General features: G+C 42.3%; 2 protein-coding genes across 2 annotated transcripts in view; both read left to right on the top strand.

Moving 5' to 3' along the window:
• The window catches only part of waca (WW domain containing adaptor with coiled-coil a), a 28728-nt gene extending 19767 nt beyond the window's left edge, over window positions 1-8961 (top strand). The window contains exons 9-13 of the mRNA XM_028569463.1: window positions 2306-2454; window positions 4528-4652; window positions 6726-6921; window positions 7023-7150; window positions 7245-8961. Of these exons, the coding sequence (XP_028425264.1) occupies window positions 2306-2454; window positions 4528-4652; window positions 6726-6921; window positions 7023-7150; window positions 7245-7314 (668 nt within the window). The 3' untranslated portion in view covers window positions 7315-8961. The remainder of the gene's footprint in view (window positions 1-2305; window positions 2455-4527; window positions 4653-6725; window positions 6922-7022; window positions 7151-7244) is intronic.
• Window positions 8962-14695: 5734 nt separating this feature from the next.
• Window positions 14696-19859, top strand: bambia (BMP and activin membrane-bound inhibitor (Xenopus laevis) homolog a). The gene is made up of 4 exons (XM_028569502.1): window positions 14696-15099; window positions 15176-15322; window positions 17595-17873; window positions 18737-19859. The coding sequence occupies exons 2-4, from the start codon at window positions 15247-15249 to the stop codon at window positions 19144-19146; spliced, it is 765 nt and encodes a 254-aa protein (XP_028425303.1). The 5' UTR covers window positions 14696-15099; window positions 15176-15246; the 3' UTR covers window positions 19147-19859.
• The last annotated feature ends 470 nt before the right edge of the window (window positions 19860-20329 follow it).

Below are 20329 nucleotides of genomic sequence, written 5' to 3'. Positions count from 1 at the left end.
AGTTTTTTTCCAAGCTACCATGGCGGTCATATTTCACAGGACCCACGTGACCGCAGTTTTCATGGTCAAATAGCTGTCAAGGCTTTAATCACGGTCCTCTGTCTGAAGAGAAAATGCTGTATTATTTGGTTGTAATGACTGCTAATGATGACGTCCTGTCACTGTTCCAGTTGCTCACCCTCAAAGGGGAGAGAGAGCAGATTACAGTGTTGTGTAATTATTAGTTCATGACATTTCATAAAATATTGAAGCAGCGGTGGCAATAATGTAATAGCGGCGGACTGCTGCTGCTAAATGTATGTAGTGGAAACACTGCATACCAGTTTTGTCGAGTCACCAACTGTCGAGGTCAAGTCTAGAGTCCCCAATGTCCAAGTCACCATTACATGAGGTTGAGTCTCGTGTCCCCAGTGTTCAAGTCCAAGTCCTTTTTGAAAAGAGGAAAAAGAAGCACACAAAACTACAGTCGGTGACATTAAAGAATAGTTTGTTATTGCTAAGTCTATATGATCAATTTGAATGATGTATTTAAATTGTAAACTTATAACTAACTTATTTCACCAGTAAATTGCTGTTAAATGACAAAAAGAACTACTAGATGGCAAAAGGGTATTTTACTATAACTTTGAATGCACCTCAAGGTATTAAAACGCAGCATAAAGTCCCGTCTGCGTTGAGTCAGACAACCGCAGTGGCTAGTGCAGCTACCCTGTCTTTAGCTGCAGTCTGTTGTACGTCCCGGTGTTTAAGTGGCACCGAGATCTGCGGTGCTATTCGGTCCGGTATACTGGCCATTTAGGCAGTCGTCAGCAACTTCCGAGTCCTATTTCATGAATCCTCAAGTCCAAGTCATCAGTGCGTGAGCCCAAGTCGAGTCACGAGTCCAGAGAATAGCGACTTGAGTCAGAGTCCTCCATCGCTGCGCGCACACACACACAAACGCACACGTACGTCTTTGGTTTCCGCCCCCAATCTGTCAAAAGTTAGGTCCATTCAGACAAGAAAAATAAACTCCAAGAGCAGCTGTAAGAGTGTGTATGCCCTCAAGCGCTCGCCAAGCAGACGCTCGCACTTGGTGGCTTCTCTGTCTGCTTGCTTCTTAGTTTTATACACAGGTGCCATTCTTTGCCTCTCCTATGTTTTGTTTCCTCGCTTGCTGCTGCCTGTAATAAGCGTGTTGTAGCAGGTAAATGATGGTATCGGCAAACTGCAGGGGGTCCAGTGCTGATGAGACCGGGGACCTGCGGAAGGACAGTATCGCTTTCTCCAGGGTCTTCATCACGGGGAACGTCAGGGCCACGGGTCTGTAGTCATTTAAGACTTTGGGGGGCCCCTTATTGGGTACCGGTACTTGGTTTGAGCTCCTCTCTGTCCTGAAGGCCCCCTCTTTATTTCCATTCAGGAGGGCGTTGATGTCCCTGGTGATCCATGATGGTGGTGTTGGAAGTCTGGGATAATCCCTGTGCGTAGCCACGGCTTAGTGAAGAACATTACACTGCACTCCCGATAATCCATCGGACTCCTCACCAGGGCTGTTAATTGACGACGCGGTTATTCGGTACTTCATCCTGATTTAGTTTGAGATGTCCATCCTCTCTCCTGGTATCTTAGTGATCTTCGGGCAAGGAGCTCTCCCTCGTGTAAACAAAGGAGCTTGTCCCTTTTTCTCACGTCTGACGTAGCTGGTTAAAAATAGTGTTCCAAACACCAGGAGCTCGAGAAAGACGTGCAGAAACTTTGCAGAGTGCATTGTGACTGTTCTGTGCATCTAACTAAACTATAAATACTAACTTAAAACTAAATTTTATTGTAAAAACAAAAAGGAAAAAAGCGATCGGACGTGCATTCCTCTGGATGGCCTGCAGCCTGTTAGGAAACAAAAGTAGAGCACTCCGCACGGCTGCGGGCCTTCGCAAGCGGGCTGCCCGTGCTCCATGAGACAGCTCCTCGGGCTCCTTGAGACTGCTGTCGGCCCGTAGGGGCTCCGTTAGACGGCTGCCCCGCCGCCTCCTGTCAGAACCGGCGTGGGGCTCAAACATGTAGACCTGTGGCTGAATCTTTCTGTTGTTTCTAGCCATCTTGATGCATGCTGCTCTTTTATTAATCATAAGCATTTTTACATATGTTAATGTGTCTGGAGGGGGACTTTTGATAGATAGATAGATAGATAGATAGATAGATAGATAGATAGATAGATATTGCACACATATACACTCACATAGTGGTTTTCCTGCTGGGTATTAAATGTAGCAGAGTGTATTGATCCCATAGATTGTCTTTTTTCCTGTTTGTGTCCGTCTATCAGCTCAGCAGTCAAACCAGTCACCCATGTCGTTAACATCGGACGCCTCATCGCCCAGGTCTTATGTTTCTCCAAGGATCAGCACACCACAGACCAACGCTGGTCCCCTTAAACCCCTCCTCAGCACGCAGACTGTCATCTCACAGACAAAAGTAAGATGCAAATTTAGTATGTTCAAGTATGTACAGTAGGGCTGGGCGATATGGTTATGTATCACAATATAAGTTTTTCATATCGGTCGATATCGATAATTATTGATATTTTTTATGACCTATTTAAAATAAGGACCAGGAGAAAAATATATTAAATTTAAACATTTTTATTTTAAACTTAACCCTGCTCTGATTATAATCCCCTCAGTTATAAAAGCAGAAATGTCAACACAACCATGGAAACCACTCAAATAATTAAAATGTAAACAGGTCTAAAATCACAATGAACACTTAACAATTATCTCTTAACATTAAGGTGCAAAATTAAAGAATAAGTAAGAAATGATTAATAAAGCGTCATAAAATAGTGCAAAGTGTTAGCTAAATTATAAGAAACCTGAGAAGTAACTATTTTCTGCAGGTTTAGTGCTAGGTTGGTAACCTGGCTTCTGGACAGTGCCCAGCATGTCTGCCTTCGTTATTTCTTTGTAGCGTTTAGTAAGGCGCTGATGCAGAGTACCTCTCCATGGTGGTCTGCTGCTTGTAGCGTTTAGTAAGGCGCTGATGCAGAGTACCTCTCCATGGTGGTCTGCTGCTTGTAGCGTTTAGTAAGGCACTGATGCAGAGTACCTCTCCATGGTGGTCTGCTGCTTGTAGCGTTTAGTAAGGCGCTGATGCAGAGTACCTCTCCATGGTGGTCTGCTGCTTGTAGTGTTTAGTAAGGCGCTGATGCAGAGTACCTCTCCATGGCGGTCTGCTGCTTGTAGCGTTTAGTAAGGCACTGATGCGGAGTACCTCTCCATGGTGCTCTGCTGCTTGTAGTGTTTAGTAAGGCACTGATGCGGAGTACCTCTCCATGGTGCTCTGCTGCTTGTAGCGTTTAGTAAGGCGCTGATGCAGAGTACCTCTCCATGGTGGTCTGCTGCTTGTAGCGTTTAGTAAGGCACTGATGCAGAGTACCTCTCCATGGTGGTCTGCTGCTTGTAGCGTTTAGTAAGGCGCTGATGCAGAGTACCTCTCCATGGTGGTCTGCTGCTTGTAGTGTTTAGTAAGGCGCTGATGCAGAGTACCTCTCCATGGCGGTCTGCTGCTTGTAGCGTTTAGTAAGGCACTGATGCGGAGTACCTCTCCATGGTGCTCTGCTGCTTGTAGTGTTTAGTAAGGCACTGATGCGGAGTACCTCTCCATGGTGCTCTGCTGCTTGTAGTGTTTAGTAAGGCGCTGATGCAGAGTACCTCTCCATGGTGGTCTGCTGTGTGTGCCGTGTTGCAGCTGCAGATGTTGTTGGATGTTGATGGCGAATACGGCTGTGCTCCAAAGTGTGAGCGCGGCTAAAGTGGTAAAACAAGTTTGTGGTAGTACCAGTGTTGGTGGGGACGACGGTCTGACGACATTGGTCTGACTACGGTCAGATTTATAAAATCCCTGCCATACTGCCATACTGACTTTTCCTGTTTTATCAACGATTTCCTCGCTCGCTGCGGCACTCACTTTCAACTCTACGCCGGTTCTGTTATTGAAGAACACGAGACAGCGATGTGGTGCAACCAAACATGATACTGTTACATGATTGGCTGTTAGAGTGTCACTCCCTACGTTGCTAGGTTACCAGAGAGCGAGTGCCTTTGTTCATGCAACCAAACTTGATTCACAACCTCTGGTTTCTTCTGATGAAGAAAAACAAGTTATCGAGCGTTTTATCGACCGCATTTTCTATTGATATTAATTATGTGTCCATCGCGATACATATCGTTATCGTTTTATCGCCCAGCCCTAATGTACAGTACCCAGTTAGGTTGGAAAAGTAGTGAACTGGATGAATTTTGGGACTTTTTCTGTGTGATCTCAACCGCGGTATCCAGAAACTTGAAATAAAATGATAGATTCATGCTAACAGGGAAGTATACTTGATCTCTCATATTGTTTAGGTGATGCATGTTGTAATGGAACGAAAGTGGCTCTGATGGATGGCTTGACAAAATATACCCACCGAGCTTCCTATCTATCAGCTTGTTACTTGATTCCGTGGCGAGGATTTGTCTTGATGTAGTGTTTCTAACTTGCTGTGTTTAGGTGGGCACGCAAGCAGGGAAGCAGGCATCTCATCCCCAGCCCACGTCCCAACAGTCTCTCTCCAGCGATAAGCAGCACGGTCATGATGCCACAACGGCCTCTCCGCGCACTCTGCAGCGCCAAGGGTAGGTACAACCACACAACTCGCCCTAGTTCAAAAATAATAAGTAGCATGAGAAGTGAATAGATCGCAGTTTGCTAAGCATGGGTCTTCTTTATTTGTGGGTCCTGAGGTGACAAATTCTAATAGCATGGAATATATTAACATGTAAACTGTTAATGAGTTTATAATGTTAATGCCTATTCTGTTGTTTACGGAGTGCTGAACTAGTCTTTGACCAGTAGCTAAATCTGTGCCATCATTGTTTAAAATATTTAAGACATGCCTTGCAAAATCCATACGCCTATATGTGCACTGATGTGCTTTTCGGTCAAATGATCTACACATGTAGCCAGGTTAGAACTACTTTATCTGCCAACATGTGGGACAACCCATTTCCACCCAAGACGTTAATTCCTTACTGTAGATTATCTTCATTGTGTAATGTTGTGGCACCATCTGCTGTTCATTGATGGAACAATAAGTGGTTGTTTCATTCAGTAGTCTCTCATGTTAATGTATTGAAGTCATTCATTTCTTTTTGTGTAACAATTTCCAAAGTAGAGGAAGCTAACAGATTTTGTTTCTCTGTGCATACCATTGGTAGATGCAGACACTGGCGACTGTTTACACAAATATTTAATCAAAAAAGGCGGAGTCCAGTGTTTCAAAGTCAGAAATTTGTTTAGAAGTATCTCAAGTTGCAAAACTGACTCCTGTCAGTTTATTAAGTCAGTTAAAGCTATAGTGTACAAATATTTTATATTAATGAACATCCGTTACATTCAAGCCATTGCCAAATGAGTTGTTACAAAGCTAATTAAGCCCATCAGCTCCACGCAACTCTCTGTATTTCTCAAAATGGTTAGATGGCCAACCACACGGTCTCTCTCCCGGGCTGTCATCCGTTCTCTCGGCATAGAAGTCTCCCTACAGTGGGAGTGGAGTGACCGAACGGCAGGCTGCTGGCTCGTTTGTTAACTTTAACTTGCTAATTTCCCCCACCCAACATGCCTTCATCATACACTGGTTACAGAAAATTGCCTAAACAAAGTTGTCACTCATCTGGCGATGGCAATGTGCTTTCCTACGTGACCAGAGCGTGAGAATTAAACATGAAATTGTTAGTTTTCCAATTTAGACCTGGCCGGCTGGCTAGTAAGCTAGCTTGCTTGTTAGAGAGCTAATTGTTTAGCGGTGCAGAGCAAGAGGTCTATTGCGGTCTTTATATCAAATATCACAGTATAGGATATTAGTTTATTAACATAAGTTTATTTTGTAACGTGTAGGTATGTAGATCTTTTAAAAGAAAAAAATGTTGTTGGAAAAAATATACCTACAGAAGTAGTTATGTATGTTGTGTTGTACGTTTGCCATCTTATGGAAATAATGTGCAAAAATAGATATTTTAATTGTTCAAACCTGTTTTTTTAGATGGAACATTCAAACGTCATTTTTTTTTTTTACCAGTTTTGACAGCTCTTGCGTGTATTGGATTGATCAAATGAGATGAAAAATGACTGCCTGTCAGTCATTTTTCCTCATTCACGTTGTCAAGCTGAACAGCCAATCGGATGAATTGGCCGACGCGTGGCGACGGTGCAGGACACGCCGCACAAACTATGGCGGCGGTCGCTCGCCGTCTGCCCAACTAGGCCATCGGTCCTAGTTGGCGGACGGTCGGTTTGGTGTGTCAGGGCCTCCACAGCAGTACTATGACAGAACTGCAACAGCTGCTGTTGTACCTTTTTATAAAATGTTAGACCTTTTTTCTTCTTCATATTTCATCTTATTTTTCACATAAAACCTTGATGACACTAATCTTCTGTTTTTAGGAGCCTCCTGCTGTTGCCTATTATATAAATTAGATCCACTGCAAATCATTTATTTAAGAAGAAAATGTATCATTTTTGTAAGTGATTATTTTTTTGGGAGCTTTCCCTTTATTAGATATGACATAGGACATATGTTTTTAGTATTGCTGCTGACAAGTTGATTAGACTTGTTTGTGGAAGGTCAGCATTTACAAGAAGGCCAAGTTCTTCCCAAACATAATGTCCCAATGCTTACATGCTTCCTCAACCTGTGTGGATTGCAGCAGTCAGAGGAGTCCCTCCCCGGGTCCCAACCACGTCTCCTCCAGCAGCAGCAACGCTTCCAACTCTGCCTCCGCTCCCCCCGCCACCTCAGCAGCCCGACCCTCCTGCTCCTTCACCCCCTCCCTCGCTGCCCACTTCAATGAGAATCTTATCAAACATGTGCAGGGCTGGCCTGCTGAACACGCAGAGAAGCAGGTTTGTACCACTGACATTTCACCATTTCTTCTTGGCTGAATCTGGTTATGCGTGGCAGAGCCCTTTTTAAACCCTTATTTTGTGTGAAACTAATTATCAAGGCATCAAGACTACGTGAAGAGGCTCACACCATGGGGAGCATCTGTATGTCTGAGAACTGCACCGAGCTCAAAAACCTCCGGTCCTTGGTCAGAGTCTGTGAAATCCAAGCAACATTGCGTGAGCAGAGGTGAGCTACAGAAGTCTGAATGCATGCACCTGTTGGCATGTACACCCAGTACAGTACATACAGATAACATTTGTTCCCTTTGTCTTTCCCGCAGGATACTGTTTCTGAGACAGCAAATCAAAGAACTCGAAAAGTTGAAGAATCAGAATTCTTTCATGGTCTGAGAACTTCTGGTCACGAGTTAAAGCGCGGGGGTTGGTGAAAACGGGGAAGACCCATTGCACATAGTTGGAAGCTGGAGGGAGAGCGGTTGTTCAGTTCCTCTTGAGCCCAGTCTTAACACACACACACACACACACACACACACACAGGAGCTGCAGTCAGGTTGGCTTTGGACCGTCGGGCTGGGAGAACCAAGAGGAAAACATGAAGAGCTGTTTGAGGGAGAAGGGTGGGACTCTGTTTTGTAAAAACCCATGTCGGGAAAACATGTAGATTTCTTGTAGATGTTATTATCTATGTTGTAAATATGTTTTGTAGATTGAAGCCATGGAAAGCCATGCCTATCGAAGCTTTTGACATCCAAACTAATCAACGCCTAGGCGGCTACATTCATTAGCTAGCCTTTCCTTCATGTTAACTTTTCTGCAGAATTAAAGCTTCATTTTGTTAATTCATAGATCATTGAACCATTGAGCATGTGTGACCTGCACGTAAACAGGATGGATGGAGGAGGATGTTTGAAGTCATTTATATACACACAAGCCTAGCATTAAGCATAACAAACTGGTGTCAATGTAGTTTCTTTCCTCAAATATTGGTAAACCGATTTACTGTCTAGATTATCTTCCTGTGCCCTCTCTGGGTGAACTGTAACCTGTACTCAGGCGTGGTAAACATCCCCATCTTGACTGCTCACAACGGTTCAGTGATCTACTTGCAGCTTCTGGTGGACCTGCATGTCTCAAGTCTGGAAGAAAAAAAAACAACAAAAAAAACAGTGCCTGGTGGTGTGGTGAAGTGAGCGATTTAAAAGAAATGTAAGAGATGTGATGGCGTGCTGCTTTGGACCATTCCCACTACCCTCCTCTGGCCACAGCCCTGCCCTGCCACACCCTCTTCTGGGGCATCAACCCTTCACACCCTCCTTGTAGTTTATTCTTTGTGTTCCAAAAGTTTTGGTCCTTTTTTTTTTTTTTTTTTTCTCTCCGACATTGTACTTATCCATAAGGTAAGGTTGGTACCAATGGTCCATTCCCTTGTACAGTCGCTAACATACAGTGGAGTTGTAATAAGAGGACGCAGAATTGAAAGGTTTTATTTATAAGAGTTGTAGTGATGAGCAGTTAATCACAATCCGTTTTCATTTGCACCCAGTTTAGTGGTGCACCAGCAGGTTCCAGGCGGTTGTATGTGGATCACCTCTTGTGTCAGAGCAGGGCAACGAGAGGTCACTAGGTCAAATGTGAAATGTATGTATTGTAATAAAGATGTTCAACTAAAGCAAGCACTGGTTATTTTATTGGAGTATTAGGTTTGGTTCATACGCTAGTGCCTTGTTGAAAGTCTTAAGTCTCACAGCCTCATTTACCTGCAAATCCCACACTTTAATTCACCCTGTTTGATTAAGAAGAAAAGGGAGGGTTGTTTTTCTAGCACGTCCCATACCTCTTGTTTGTTTCCCACTGTTGAAGAGCAGGGGCCTAAGCTGCAAAGGCCTGTTATTTTTTGTTTTTCCCCCCACCATACTATCGAGTCTATAATTGAACTGCACCACACATTCAGTAAAGGTGACGACGTCCTTGCTTTGTATATTGTTTCCTGAAGTATATTGACAAATGAAATAAAATATGCCTCTCCAGGCCCATGTTGTTCTTGGGTTTTTGATGGTCCCTTTTAGCTTTTAGTTTCTTGTCTCTGTGTTGTGGATGGTTTTATGCATGGGTAGTATGTTATTTAGCAGTTTGTATGGTTAGTAAAGCCTGCCCGTTCACCAAAGGGTTGTCTTGCGTTGCCAAACCTGTTTCCACAAAGTGGATCTTGAAACATGTCAATGTCAGATAACTGAGCAGAAATGAGTCCTTTTGGGTATAGTTGACCAAACGGAGTACTTCTCAATGCATGATCAATTACAATATTCAATCGCATCACGGGAAACTAAGACAAAAACCTGTATTTTAAGGGGGAAAGTATTAGTCGTTTGCTCTTCTATCTACTTGTGAACTGCCCACTGCTGGTTGTCTCATGTCTCGCACTGCAGACTGGTGACACTCCAACCTCCTCCAAGAGGTTAATGTTATCAGATCAAAGACGAGTGTGGCTCATCTTCCTGGTATGTCCTGCTCTAGTCTCAACTTGCAAAGACAATTTTTTTTTTTTTTTTTTTTTGCATTCATAGCTAGACATTTTGGACAGATTTTCAGAGATTACATTGTTGGTTGTTATGTGAGTATCTGAAGGTGGACAGTGTTTTATCGTCAAGCAACTATAGAGAATGTGTTCTCGAGGCCCAAGGATATGGGGAAAGTTGGCATTTGGTTAGGGACTAACTAAACCGCATTTCTTTTTTCCCAGTCTAATTCAGACAGTAGGGCCAGCCAGGGGAAAGCTGCATTATCTCTTCACCCTGAGAAAGTTTCAACAAGACAAAATAATGTTCACACACGGTCCACTTGATGACTGTTTCTAAAGCGTTCGGCAGCATCTCACAGTTAAAAGCTCATTTATGTTTGTAGACCATAAAACATTGTTTAAAAGAAAATGAAATATTTAATATATTCTTTGATTTACAGAGGCATATATACTTTCAATAAGCACGTATAAAAAACCAAGTTAGGATACAGTGACTTTACATGTGAATTGAACTATTATAGTTTTATTTCTCACATGCTTCTGCTGTATTTGTGCGTATAAAAAGTGAAAGAATTTTTTTTTATCTTTACCTCTTGTACATCTTTATAGGTGCCTGTCATTTTTCTTGCATTTTGGGTTCAGGGGAGCTTTTAGTTAAATTGACAAAATGATAAGTCAAACTTATAGCTTAGTATGTGCTGGAAAAAAAGGGCACCATGCATGTGGGGTAAGGACAGAACAGAGACAAAAATTAATGCATATAAAAGTTGGCCCAGAAGAGGATTAGGGCCACATGTGAAAAATGTATTTGAGTTCTGACTTTAATCTCAGTATTCTGACTTTAAACTCACAACTCAATACATTTCATCACATGTGGCCCTAATCCTCTTCCATACAAATGAGCATGGATTCTCTTTACATTTGTACATCAGTACAAGTGTGTACCATCTCGCCTTATTTAACTATGAATTATCAGTTTTTGCTTTGTATTTTGCACTAAACACACATTTTTCTGTCCTCTCTCCCTCCATGCCCTTTTTACATAATTAAGCATAACATTTTTTTAGATACTTGACAATGTTACATGAACATGAACTAATATGAAAGATTATTATGTTAATAATATAATATGTTCTTTTTTTTGGGGGGGGGAGGTTTGTAGTGGGGGTTTTATCATCATTTTTTATAGCTTTTTCAGATGTTTTGGTCAGTTTTTTTCAACGTTTTTGTCCCTTTTCCAATGTTTTTGGCGTTTTTGTCTGGTGTTAATGAAGATTTTGTTGTGTATGCCGCTTTTTCCAACATTTTTTACACTTTTCCCAACATTTTGTCACTTTTTTCAAAAACATTTACGCTTTTCCCAACATTTTGTCACTTTTTTCAACATATTTTACGCTTTTTCCAACATTTTGTCACTTTTTTCAACATTTTCTGCTCTTATTTCGACTTCCCATATTTCTGATATAAAAAAAAACTTTGAAAACAGGTCAAATTTGACCCGAGGACAACATGAGGGTTAATGTGCAAAACTTTTAATGCATTTAGTCATACTGACCTTCTATACCTGTATCTGAAAATACAAATGAATAAACTATAAAATAACATTTTATTTCACAGTATTTCAGAACTATTATTTTCAGTTCTTATTCCGCCAAGCTCTTATGGTACAAGGTAGCATCCCAGAGGCCTGGCCTGATAACAAAGGGTACACCACTCCTCATGATCAAAACGCAGATTATCCACAAAGTCATCTCTGTATGTGGATAAGAAGACAGAGTGCTACTGAATTCATTCTCAACACAAAACAAGTTAAGAAAAATAAAATAACATAAAGGTGGATGCCATCAGTTTCCTGCCTCGGAGCACTCTAGAGAAGAGTCTGCATGAGTGCTTGTGAATGCCGAGCCTGTAACCCAATCTGGAACATCAAAGCTGCTGCCGGCGGTTCTCCCTGCACATCTACAGTATGGATCCACTACAGAACTGCTGGACCTCTCTGCAGGCGCTCTGCTGCTCTGCTCCATTATCTCGAGGAGAACAAAATAGATGATGGAGGATGGAGACAGTCTGCCTGTCTCTGATTCTTCAGAGACCTTGATATGGCCCACATCAAAGAAGGGAGGAGGAAGCCGGGGAGGTGTTGGAGGAAGTCTGTCTGCCCCAGCGTGTGTCCTCATGTATCATGGAGGGAGAGAGAGAGAGACAGAGAGAGAGACAGTCTGAGGTTTAGATCTGGAAAACAAGGTCATTTTTGGTCTCTTCAAGACTCATCGTCTCGTGTCAATTGTAGACATGGTTTGGGATAACTAGGCTACTCTCTCTCAGGTAGACCTGACCTCCAGTCCCACCATCTCCGCGGTGACCTACTGTCGTTGCCCAAGCAGCAGGGGGGGGGGAAAGGGGGGGCTTTTGTTAAGCAAAGCCCCTACAGTCTGTGCCGGTTCACACCTACAAGTGTCTCCTAATGTGTGAAAGCAGAAACAGCCTGTGGGGTGTAATCGCTAAAAGGGCCAATTACATGAGTAATGCTGAGTCCTGCAGTGGCCCAGGTTCAAGTCTGACCTGCTGCCCTTTGCTGTGTGTCATCCCCCCATCTCTCTCCCCCTTTCATGTCCATCCACTGTCACTATAATAAAGGGAAAAGCCCCCAAAAAATAATCTTAAAAAAAAGAAGTGAAGTTGTGGAGCTTGTGTTGCAGAAGTGGGAATTTAACAGGCAGGGAATAAATAAACAGTAACGGAGGATCTGGTCTTTTTGACCGATAAGGACTAAAAGTCAGAGATCTGAGATCACTTTTCAGCAATATAGAAATTTTGAGTATATCAAACACTTACTTTTCTGCATTCTGGGATTTTTTTCTGCAACAATGTGTGCCTTTTCTGCATCAAGTTATGGTGCAAATGTCTTTATTTATGTAAAGGAAATTGTAATAGGTTGTGTGTGTGTTGCACTGGCCAGTTTTGATTATCCCCCCTAGGGCTGGGCGATATGGACAAAATCAGATATCACGATATTTTTGACCAAATACCTTGATATCGATACCGCAACGATATTGTAGTATTGACTATTGGTGCTGTCACAAAAATATTTACACAATGGGATAAATAATCCTCAGTAATGTGGATATAATGACTAAGTGGGTAAAGGCAAATAATAGAACAGTTACAACAGTCTGGTAAGTTCAGAAAATGACATCACTTTACTGTAATGCAGCCTTTAAAACCAGGAAAAGACAACACTTATGCCATATTACGATATCCAAAATCTAAGACGATATCTAGTCTCATATCACGATATCGATATAATATAATATTTTGTGAAATAAAAAGGTCATATCAGTTTTGACCACCAGGTGGTGACGTTTAACTATCCACCACCAGTAAAGGCATGCAGAGATGGAGGTGCTGCTGCTGGCAGCAAAGGGGGCATTTCTGATCATGTTTAATGGAACGAAATAAAAATCCAAAGATCGTATGTCAAATTCTTTTTAACGCACCGATAATATGAGCCATAATCATTAAACAACAGCGTGGTATCGGTTCTCAGACAAATACCCATGCTTTTACAGAGACAATTACACTCAGTGTCACAGAAACTGATTAACAATAGCATAAAACCAGTATTTCTGTCGACGTCCACCCTTCCCATGCAGCTCTCAGCAGAGATACATACTGTAACGCCAGTCGTGGACTGGCGCCTCTGTGGAATTGCAGATAATTACGGTAATTGCAGTGAGTAGTTTTCTGTGTTCCCTAAAGCGGTGTCCTCATCCTGTTGTCTGTTGGACACACATGCTTTATTTCAACACGCATGGAGCTTATGACCCCCCCTCCTCCCCCTCCCAGGATATAATATTATTATCATAGTTAAGCCTATCTGCAGGGTGAAATTGTTCTTTTTCCTCTTCCTGATTTTTGTTAGTCTCGTTTATGAAAATGCTTTTTAAAGCATGCAGCATACATATATATATATATATATATATATATATATATATATATATATATATATATATATATATATATATATATATAGGGTCACTAATTAGTTTTTTTATGTCCTCGAAAGATTTATATTTGGAGCTGCAAAAAAAGCAGTTGTCGCTGATAAAGACAATAGTGTCTGTGTGTGTGCGTGCGTGTGCGTGTGTGTCTGTGTGTGCGTGTGTGTGTGTCGTCTCGGTGGCGCCATGTGCCTTTTTTGGATTGCTAATTTCTCTGTTGGGCTGTCCCGCTCCTCCCTGCGGCAGCGGCAGCAGCAGCAGTCTGGTAGCCTGAAGGGAAGCGGCTCAGCCCGGCGTCAACCTGGCTGCCAGCACGATGACACGGCAGGTATCTGCTGCTGGCCAGCCTGGCTTCACTTTTACACAACACTTAACCTCAGATAGCAAATGGAATTAATGGACACTGGGATGTCTACATACATAGAGATTTTACAATGCCATTAGATCCCTGCGTGAAATATATTTATTCTTCCTATCTGGAGAAGTACCTGCATTTTTGGGAAACTATTTAAATATGACTATGGTTTAACATGCATTTAAACTTACATATGGGCCTACATGATAAGGGAAATAAATTAAATAAAGCGTCAGGGGAAAAATGAACCGTCAATTATTTGAATGTACAGAACAATGACATAATGTTGATAATATGAGGTAAAAATGCAGCAAGGACTTGTTGTATTTCTTGATGAAAGAGTGCCTTAAGCATGGGTACAATTCAACACGGTGTGTGGTGATGTAGTGTGTTAAGTAGGCCTAGAATAATAGCAATGCTGTCACCAACCAAATAATAGTATCCTGTCATTTATCAGTCACTGCCCAAACAGAACTATACTAGCTGAACACAAACAGAGCTTTGCACTATTGCACCATTAAAAAGAAAGAAAAAAAAACTTTTCAGTTGTACATGTGTTTGTTTTTTTTACGTTTATTTGTCTAATGAAACATTGCAAGCCCACTTCACTTGGTCGGGATACTTACAGTATTCATGTATGTATTTATTTTACCAGGAAGTCCCATTGAGATCAAACATCTCTTTTACAAGAGACACCAGACTATATTATCATATACTTTTTTTTTAATTTAATTTCAATTGCTGTTATTTTTCAATGCATTTCTTAGCTTTATGTAAAGCACTTTCATTGTTTCTGTTGCCTGTGTCTTATTTTGAAAAGACGTACCGGATACAACGTTATTACGTATTGTGACTAACTTCTCGCTCGGTGGTCTGACCAATTAGCTTGGAGGGGGGCGGAGCTCTGACAGACCACAACTATTTCTCCAGCTAAAATTCTTGTGTGTCCGGAGTCTGCATACAGCCTTTGATACCGCGGAGTTAGCTGCCTTTTTGTAACATTTCTGAGACATTTCTCCGTCCAACAATACGAAAGGGATGCTTCACCGTCACCGGCCGCGTACAGAGGCAGAGGAGGACCAGCGGTGACAACTTTATGTCCCAATTCACTCTCTTCCCAGGAGTATATTTCTCTTTTTTTTTTCTTCTTCTTCTTTCGGCTTAAAGAAGAAGACGCTGTGTTCTGTGTCCTCCAGTAATGTCGGGCCGCTCTTAATAACACACACTTTTCTGTCTCCATGCGGGAGAGGAAATATTTCGGAGTGATTTTATTTTTTGCTACTTTTGTTCCACGAAGGATTGTGAGTTGTCGTGTTTTTAGTACAGGAATGAGTCATTTTTAGCCGTACCTCCATGTAAATCTTTTTTGTCGTCCAGCTCTTCGCCCAGCGGTCTCTGCGGCTGCTACTGGATATACGAGGACTTTTTTGCGCAGTAATTTGCTGTAAATGGATCGCCAGTGCAGTTTAATTTCCATTTGGCTACAACTGGAACTCTGTGCCATGGCTGTTCTTCTTACTAAAGGTAACAGTTGTACATGTTGGTTTTGCGAAAACGGGCATGTTTGTTAGCTTCTCAAATCAGGCTTAAAACACTATTTTACAGCGATAAAGCGAGACTGAATTTACACCTCAGAGTTGAGATTTGAAGTTGGACAGTGTTGCTGAAAATATCACGTCAAGCTAGACAACAGTTTTACCATTTAGCCCATAACATCATAGAAGAAACACGGGCATAAACTACGGAGGAGAGTCGAGATAACTCTACTTGTGGCCCTAGGGACATTTTATTTTATTTTTTTTAATGATTTACACATTTAGTGGTTTAGTGTTTGTTTTATGCCCATCATGCACATTACTATTCTTAGATCAAAATCTGCACTGTAAACAACTGAAATGAACAACGATTATTTAGACTTGGTGGACTTCTTTGAAGGAAAGTTTCCCCCCACAGTAGTCCTGCGGCTTTTTGTCCAGATAAAACTCCCAACTTAAATGTTTAACGGTTAAAAAAATAAATAGTAATAATAATAATTCACACATCCTGTCTCATTTTGGCTGGTAGGCCTACGTTTCACTCGGATAACTCCTGTTTAACACTGGTTTTAAGCTGCCATTCATAGAAGACTGAGCAGGGCTAAAAGGCTATATGCCCCCCCCCCCTCTCGGCCCACAAAGGGGCCTCTCCTTTCTAATGAAATATTCTCCAAATGACCTGCCCGGGCCCTGCTGCTCCAATCCTTCCCAGGGAAAACACTGACCTGATGAATGTTCAAAGAGCCACCACCACTGAGAGGAAGAAGGAGCACACTTTGTTTCTACAAGTTCCACGCTTTAGCTGCTGGAGTTTTAGATTTTTAGCCTAGGGTTTTTTTTTTATGTAGCTGATGGAAACACAAGGCAAGACTTTGGCTATTTTTTTACTCGTTATAATGCAGTCAGTCGCCAGCCTAATGAAGAATATATAGATATCCCACACTATGTGTTAAAGGTACACACATCACATTCCGATTTATTGTCCTGTGGAAGTATTACCATGGCACTCGAGGACACGAAGACAGCAAGAGCCTGGCATAAATACAAGTTCTCAAAGTCAATTCTAAGTCATGTTTTTGTTAGGGCAGATCCTTGGCCTAGATTTTTGTTTTGAAAAGTATTTTTTTAATTTCTTTTTTTAGAGGCCACGGATGAAGTAATGAATGGGCCCGTGTAAAAGCAGGCATCCGTAATAATAAGGTTGCTGGAAGCTCTCTAGATGGGACGTCAGTAAACCCTGCTGCACCCCCAGGCAGTCCTGACCACAAGTAAAGATTTGCGTGCAAACGGCGGAGAGGAGAGACTCTGCCTCGCGCTCCGGCCCCCCTCTTTACGAGTTTCCATTTGGGTTGAAAGAAACTGGCTTTCAAACAAACCACTAATTATAAGCTATACACGGTTCCTGTTTTTATAATACATACCGAAAAATGTATGATAAGCTGTTTTAAATGAAGGCTTTTTTTTGCTGAACGGATGCACAAGTTAAAGTTACCTGGCTGTTTATTGCAGAGTGCACATCGGACACTTTGCCAGCACACGCTTTCAAAATAAAAGTATAGTAGATCACAGACTGCATTTCATAGGATAAAGTCCGGGGGTGTAGTCTATGATATGCAGGTATACGCAGTATACCCACTAAGAAAGCTCCAGGATTTCCATATACCCACTTAAAAATGTCCAACAACATACTTTGCATTATATTTTGAATTTGTCATGTGTTTGTTTTTTTCTTCACATAGGCTAAATAAATGTATTTCCAGTGCAAGGTGGTGCATAAAAGTGTCAGAAATTCAGGAAATAGTCATTGAGGCTTAAAACTTCCCTGGGGGATGACACCCAGACCCCCCACTATGAAGGCCCATTCTGGCCCATATATACAGTATAGGCCCATACATATACAGTACAGTATACCCACTACAATACATTAGACTACACCACTGATTAAGTCCCCTAAACACTGTGGTGGGGTATACCTTCATATAAAATGACATAACTGTACTAAAAGTAGGGATGAAACAGCCTGAATAAAAAGCTGAATTATATTAATATCTTTTTAAATATTGGTGACCAATTAAACCCCTTTAAAAAGCACCTATAGGGTCCTGACAAACACTCCAAACTGCTATGCTCAAGTTCAGGCCACGTTATAGTCAAAATATCAGCCAAACTTTTGGACTTGCCAGGAATAAAGTGTTGGTTTAATGCTATAAATACACCCAACATTTTTCCACTAACCATGCCTTTTATTTTTCCATTTCCAGGAGAAATAAGGTGTTACTGTGACGCGCCACACTGCGTGGCCACCGGATACATGTGCAAGTCCGAACTGAACGCCTGCTTCACCAAGGTGCTGGATCCGCTCATTGTACACTCTCCCGTCACCCATGGGTGTTTAGACCCCATTGTCAATGCGACGGACATCTGCAGCAGCTCCAGGGGCGCGGATGTGCTCAGTGGGGCCTCGACGCTGGAGTGTTGCCACGACGACATGTGCAACTACAAAGGCCTGCACGATTTGGCGCACACCAGAGACTCAACAGGTAAAGAAGAAGCCCCGAGAGCATAAACACCGACTGTCAGGGTGTTCTATTCTCCCCCCCCACCCCACTGAAACTGAAAATTATCTTCAACTGGTTTTACAATGAGTGCACTCTGGGGGGGGGGGGTTATGATTCCTCCTCAGCAAATATGTAATATTTTCCTCTTTGCTGTTCAAGAAGCAATATGTTGAACTGTTGAGTTCTTCAGGCACTTTACTGTTTATGGACATGCAGGCCACCCTTGCCCCCCTTTTTTTTTTTTTTTCTACTTCCAAGCATTAAAAAAATACTTAAATTTGCCTTTTTAATGGGCTCCAGCTCTGTGCCTGGGAAGCCAGGGAGCAGCCAGTTTACCTTAAGCACTTGGAAAGAGATCAGATATATTCTATTTTTTTTTATTATGTGTGCACCATGTAATTTCCCCACAGAGTAGGAATGTGCCTTGTTGAATGACTATTCCCTGACAAGTCTGCGTGTTGGGCAGAAGTACTAGCTCCCATGGTTATGAAAAGGTGTGTAGAGAAACGGAGAGGAAGGGGCCCTGTCCTGAGGGGACAGCGCTGTTGTGACTCCAACCAGAGCACACTATATAGTTTATTAGCTTAAATTAATTTCTGGCTCTCAGTCTGGGCAGGGTGACTCATTTGCTGCCCTTTCTCACTTCCTCGCTATCGCCTGCGTGTCTTATTTTCTCTTGCTTTGGTTACTGCCATTGCTGCGTAGCAAAGCTTCTAAATAGGCTACAAATGGCATACATGTATTTTAAATAACCATTTGTTTGAAAAGAAGGTACTGTTGTTCATAAATCTGTATATAATAATGTGGACCTGCAGTTAAACAGATGCTTATCTCTGTGCGCGCAGATCACAGCCGGTACCAGCCAGACAGGAACCTGGTGACCCGGGTTCAGGAGCTTTCCTCGGCCAAGGAGGTGTGGTTCCGGGCGGCGGTGATCGCCGTGCCCATCGCCGGCGGCCTCATCCTGGTGCTGCTCATCATGCTGGCGCTGCGAATGCTGCGCAGCGAGAACAAGCGGCTGCAGGACCAGCGGCAACAGATGCTGTCGCGGCTACACTACAGCTTCCACGGCCACCACACCAAGAAGGGCCACGTGGCCAAGCTGGACCTGGAGTGCATGGTGCCCGTCACGGGCCACGAGAACTGCTGTCTGACCTGCGACAAGCTGAGGCAGGCCGACCTGGGCAACGATAAGATCCTGTCTCTGGTGCACTGGGGGATGTACAGCGGCCACGGCAAGCTCGAGTTTGTATGATTTCTGCCGGGGAACTATGTGACTGTCGCCTCCCCACAAACAGCCAGGACGGCCTCTTACTCGTTGGCTTGTTGGCTCCTGCTATTTTTTTTTTTATTATTTAAAAAAACATTCCAATGTTTTTCGTCCATTGGGCTGTGTGGGTTTGTGTTTTTTAGTTCTTTTTCAACCAGAGGCAAAAAAAAAAAAAAAAAAAATACCAGACTGGTCTCATGCCGTGTGGTTTTTGCTAGAGCACTTTACTTGAAAATGAAAGGCGAAGCAAAGAGGAGCTGTATTTAAACTTGAGAGGGCAGGACTGAGGTGGAGTGAGAGCTCTGTGACTGCTCCTAAAGGATCCTGGACTTTCACACTGTGTGCTGAAGGATTCCAAATCTGTCTTATTTGCACATTTGTAAAAAAAAAAAAAAAAATGTTGTCGTTGCTTATAACAAGAATTTTACACTGACACCTTATTTGAGGAGTAAAAAAATTCAGTGTTTGACTGTAGGTGTGCACACTCCTCCTGTGTACGTTTCATGATTCAAGCTTATTGTAAAGATTAGATATAAATAAAAGAAATACATATGTATGTATTTCTTTTTTTGTCTGATAAAACTGACCAGTGTGTGTCTTGTTCTGGGTAAATGTCCAACATTTCTCTCTGTGATCAGAGTATAAGCTTGATTGTGAGTGTGAAAGAAAAACTTCCATTAAAATGACTTTTTTATTTATTTGGTGATTCATGCTTGTGTTTTTACTTTAATCCTGAAAACGGTAAACATTGACGGGGGGGAAAAGTACAATCCATGTACTTACAGTTTACATGTGTGGTCATAGCTATTTGGCACAGTGTTAGATGTGGTTAAAATAGGAATACAGAAGTGTGTGTGTGTGTGTGTGTGTGTGTGTGTGTGTGTGTGTGTTGGACCTGACAGTGAGGCCTTGTTTTACAGTAGAGCTGCTACTTTTGTCAGTTGTTCTTGAACCTTCTCCAGAGGTCATGTTTTCAGCTTCAAATAACTTTTCTTCCTCTCTCTCTCTTTCCCTCACTGGCTGGATTTGTCCTGGAAGTAGTGGTGCTATTTATTTTATACTCACTCTAATGCCTCTAAAGCCCCTCTATTATGCCTTACTGGATTTCAGGGAAAACACTGTCCCTCCTATGTTCAACAGGGTGTCAGTGAGGATTTGAATATTATTT

This window comes from Perca flavescens, chromosome 22 (assembly GCF_004354835.1).
Source record: "Perca flavescens isolate YP-PL-M2 chromosome 22, PFLA_1.0, whole genome shotgun sequence".
Lineage (NCBI taxonomy): Eukaryota > Metazoa > Chordata > Actinopteri > Perciformes > Percidae > Perca > Perca flavescens.
Note: the sequence above shows the minus strand (reverse complement) of the source record. Positions and strands in the feature narration are given on the sequence as shown.

What these genes read in the sequence shown, in the direction of transcription:
- bambia (XM_028569502.1), top strand. Translation starts at nt 15,247, where the DNA reads ATGGATCGCCAGTGCAGTTTAATTTCCATTTGGCTACAACTGGAACTC. An exon ending in GGCTGTTCTTCTTACTAAAG is followed by an intron (nt 15,323 to 17,594) that starts GTAACAGTTGTA and finishes TTCCATTTCCAG; the next exon opens with GAGAAATAAGGTGTTACTGT. An exon ending in GCACACCAGAGACTCAACAG is followed by an intron (nt 17,874 to 18,736) that starts GTAAAGAAGAAG and finishes CTGTGCGCGCAG; the next exon opens with ATCACAGCCGGTACCAGCCA.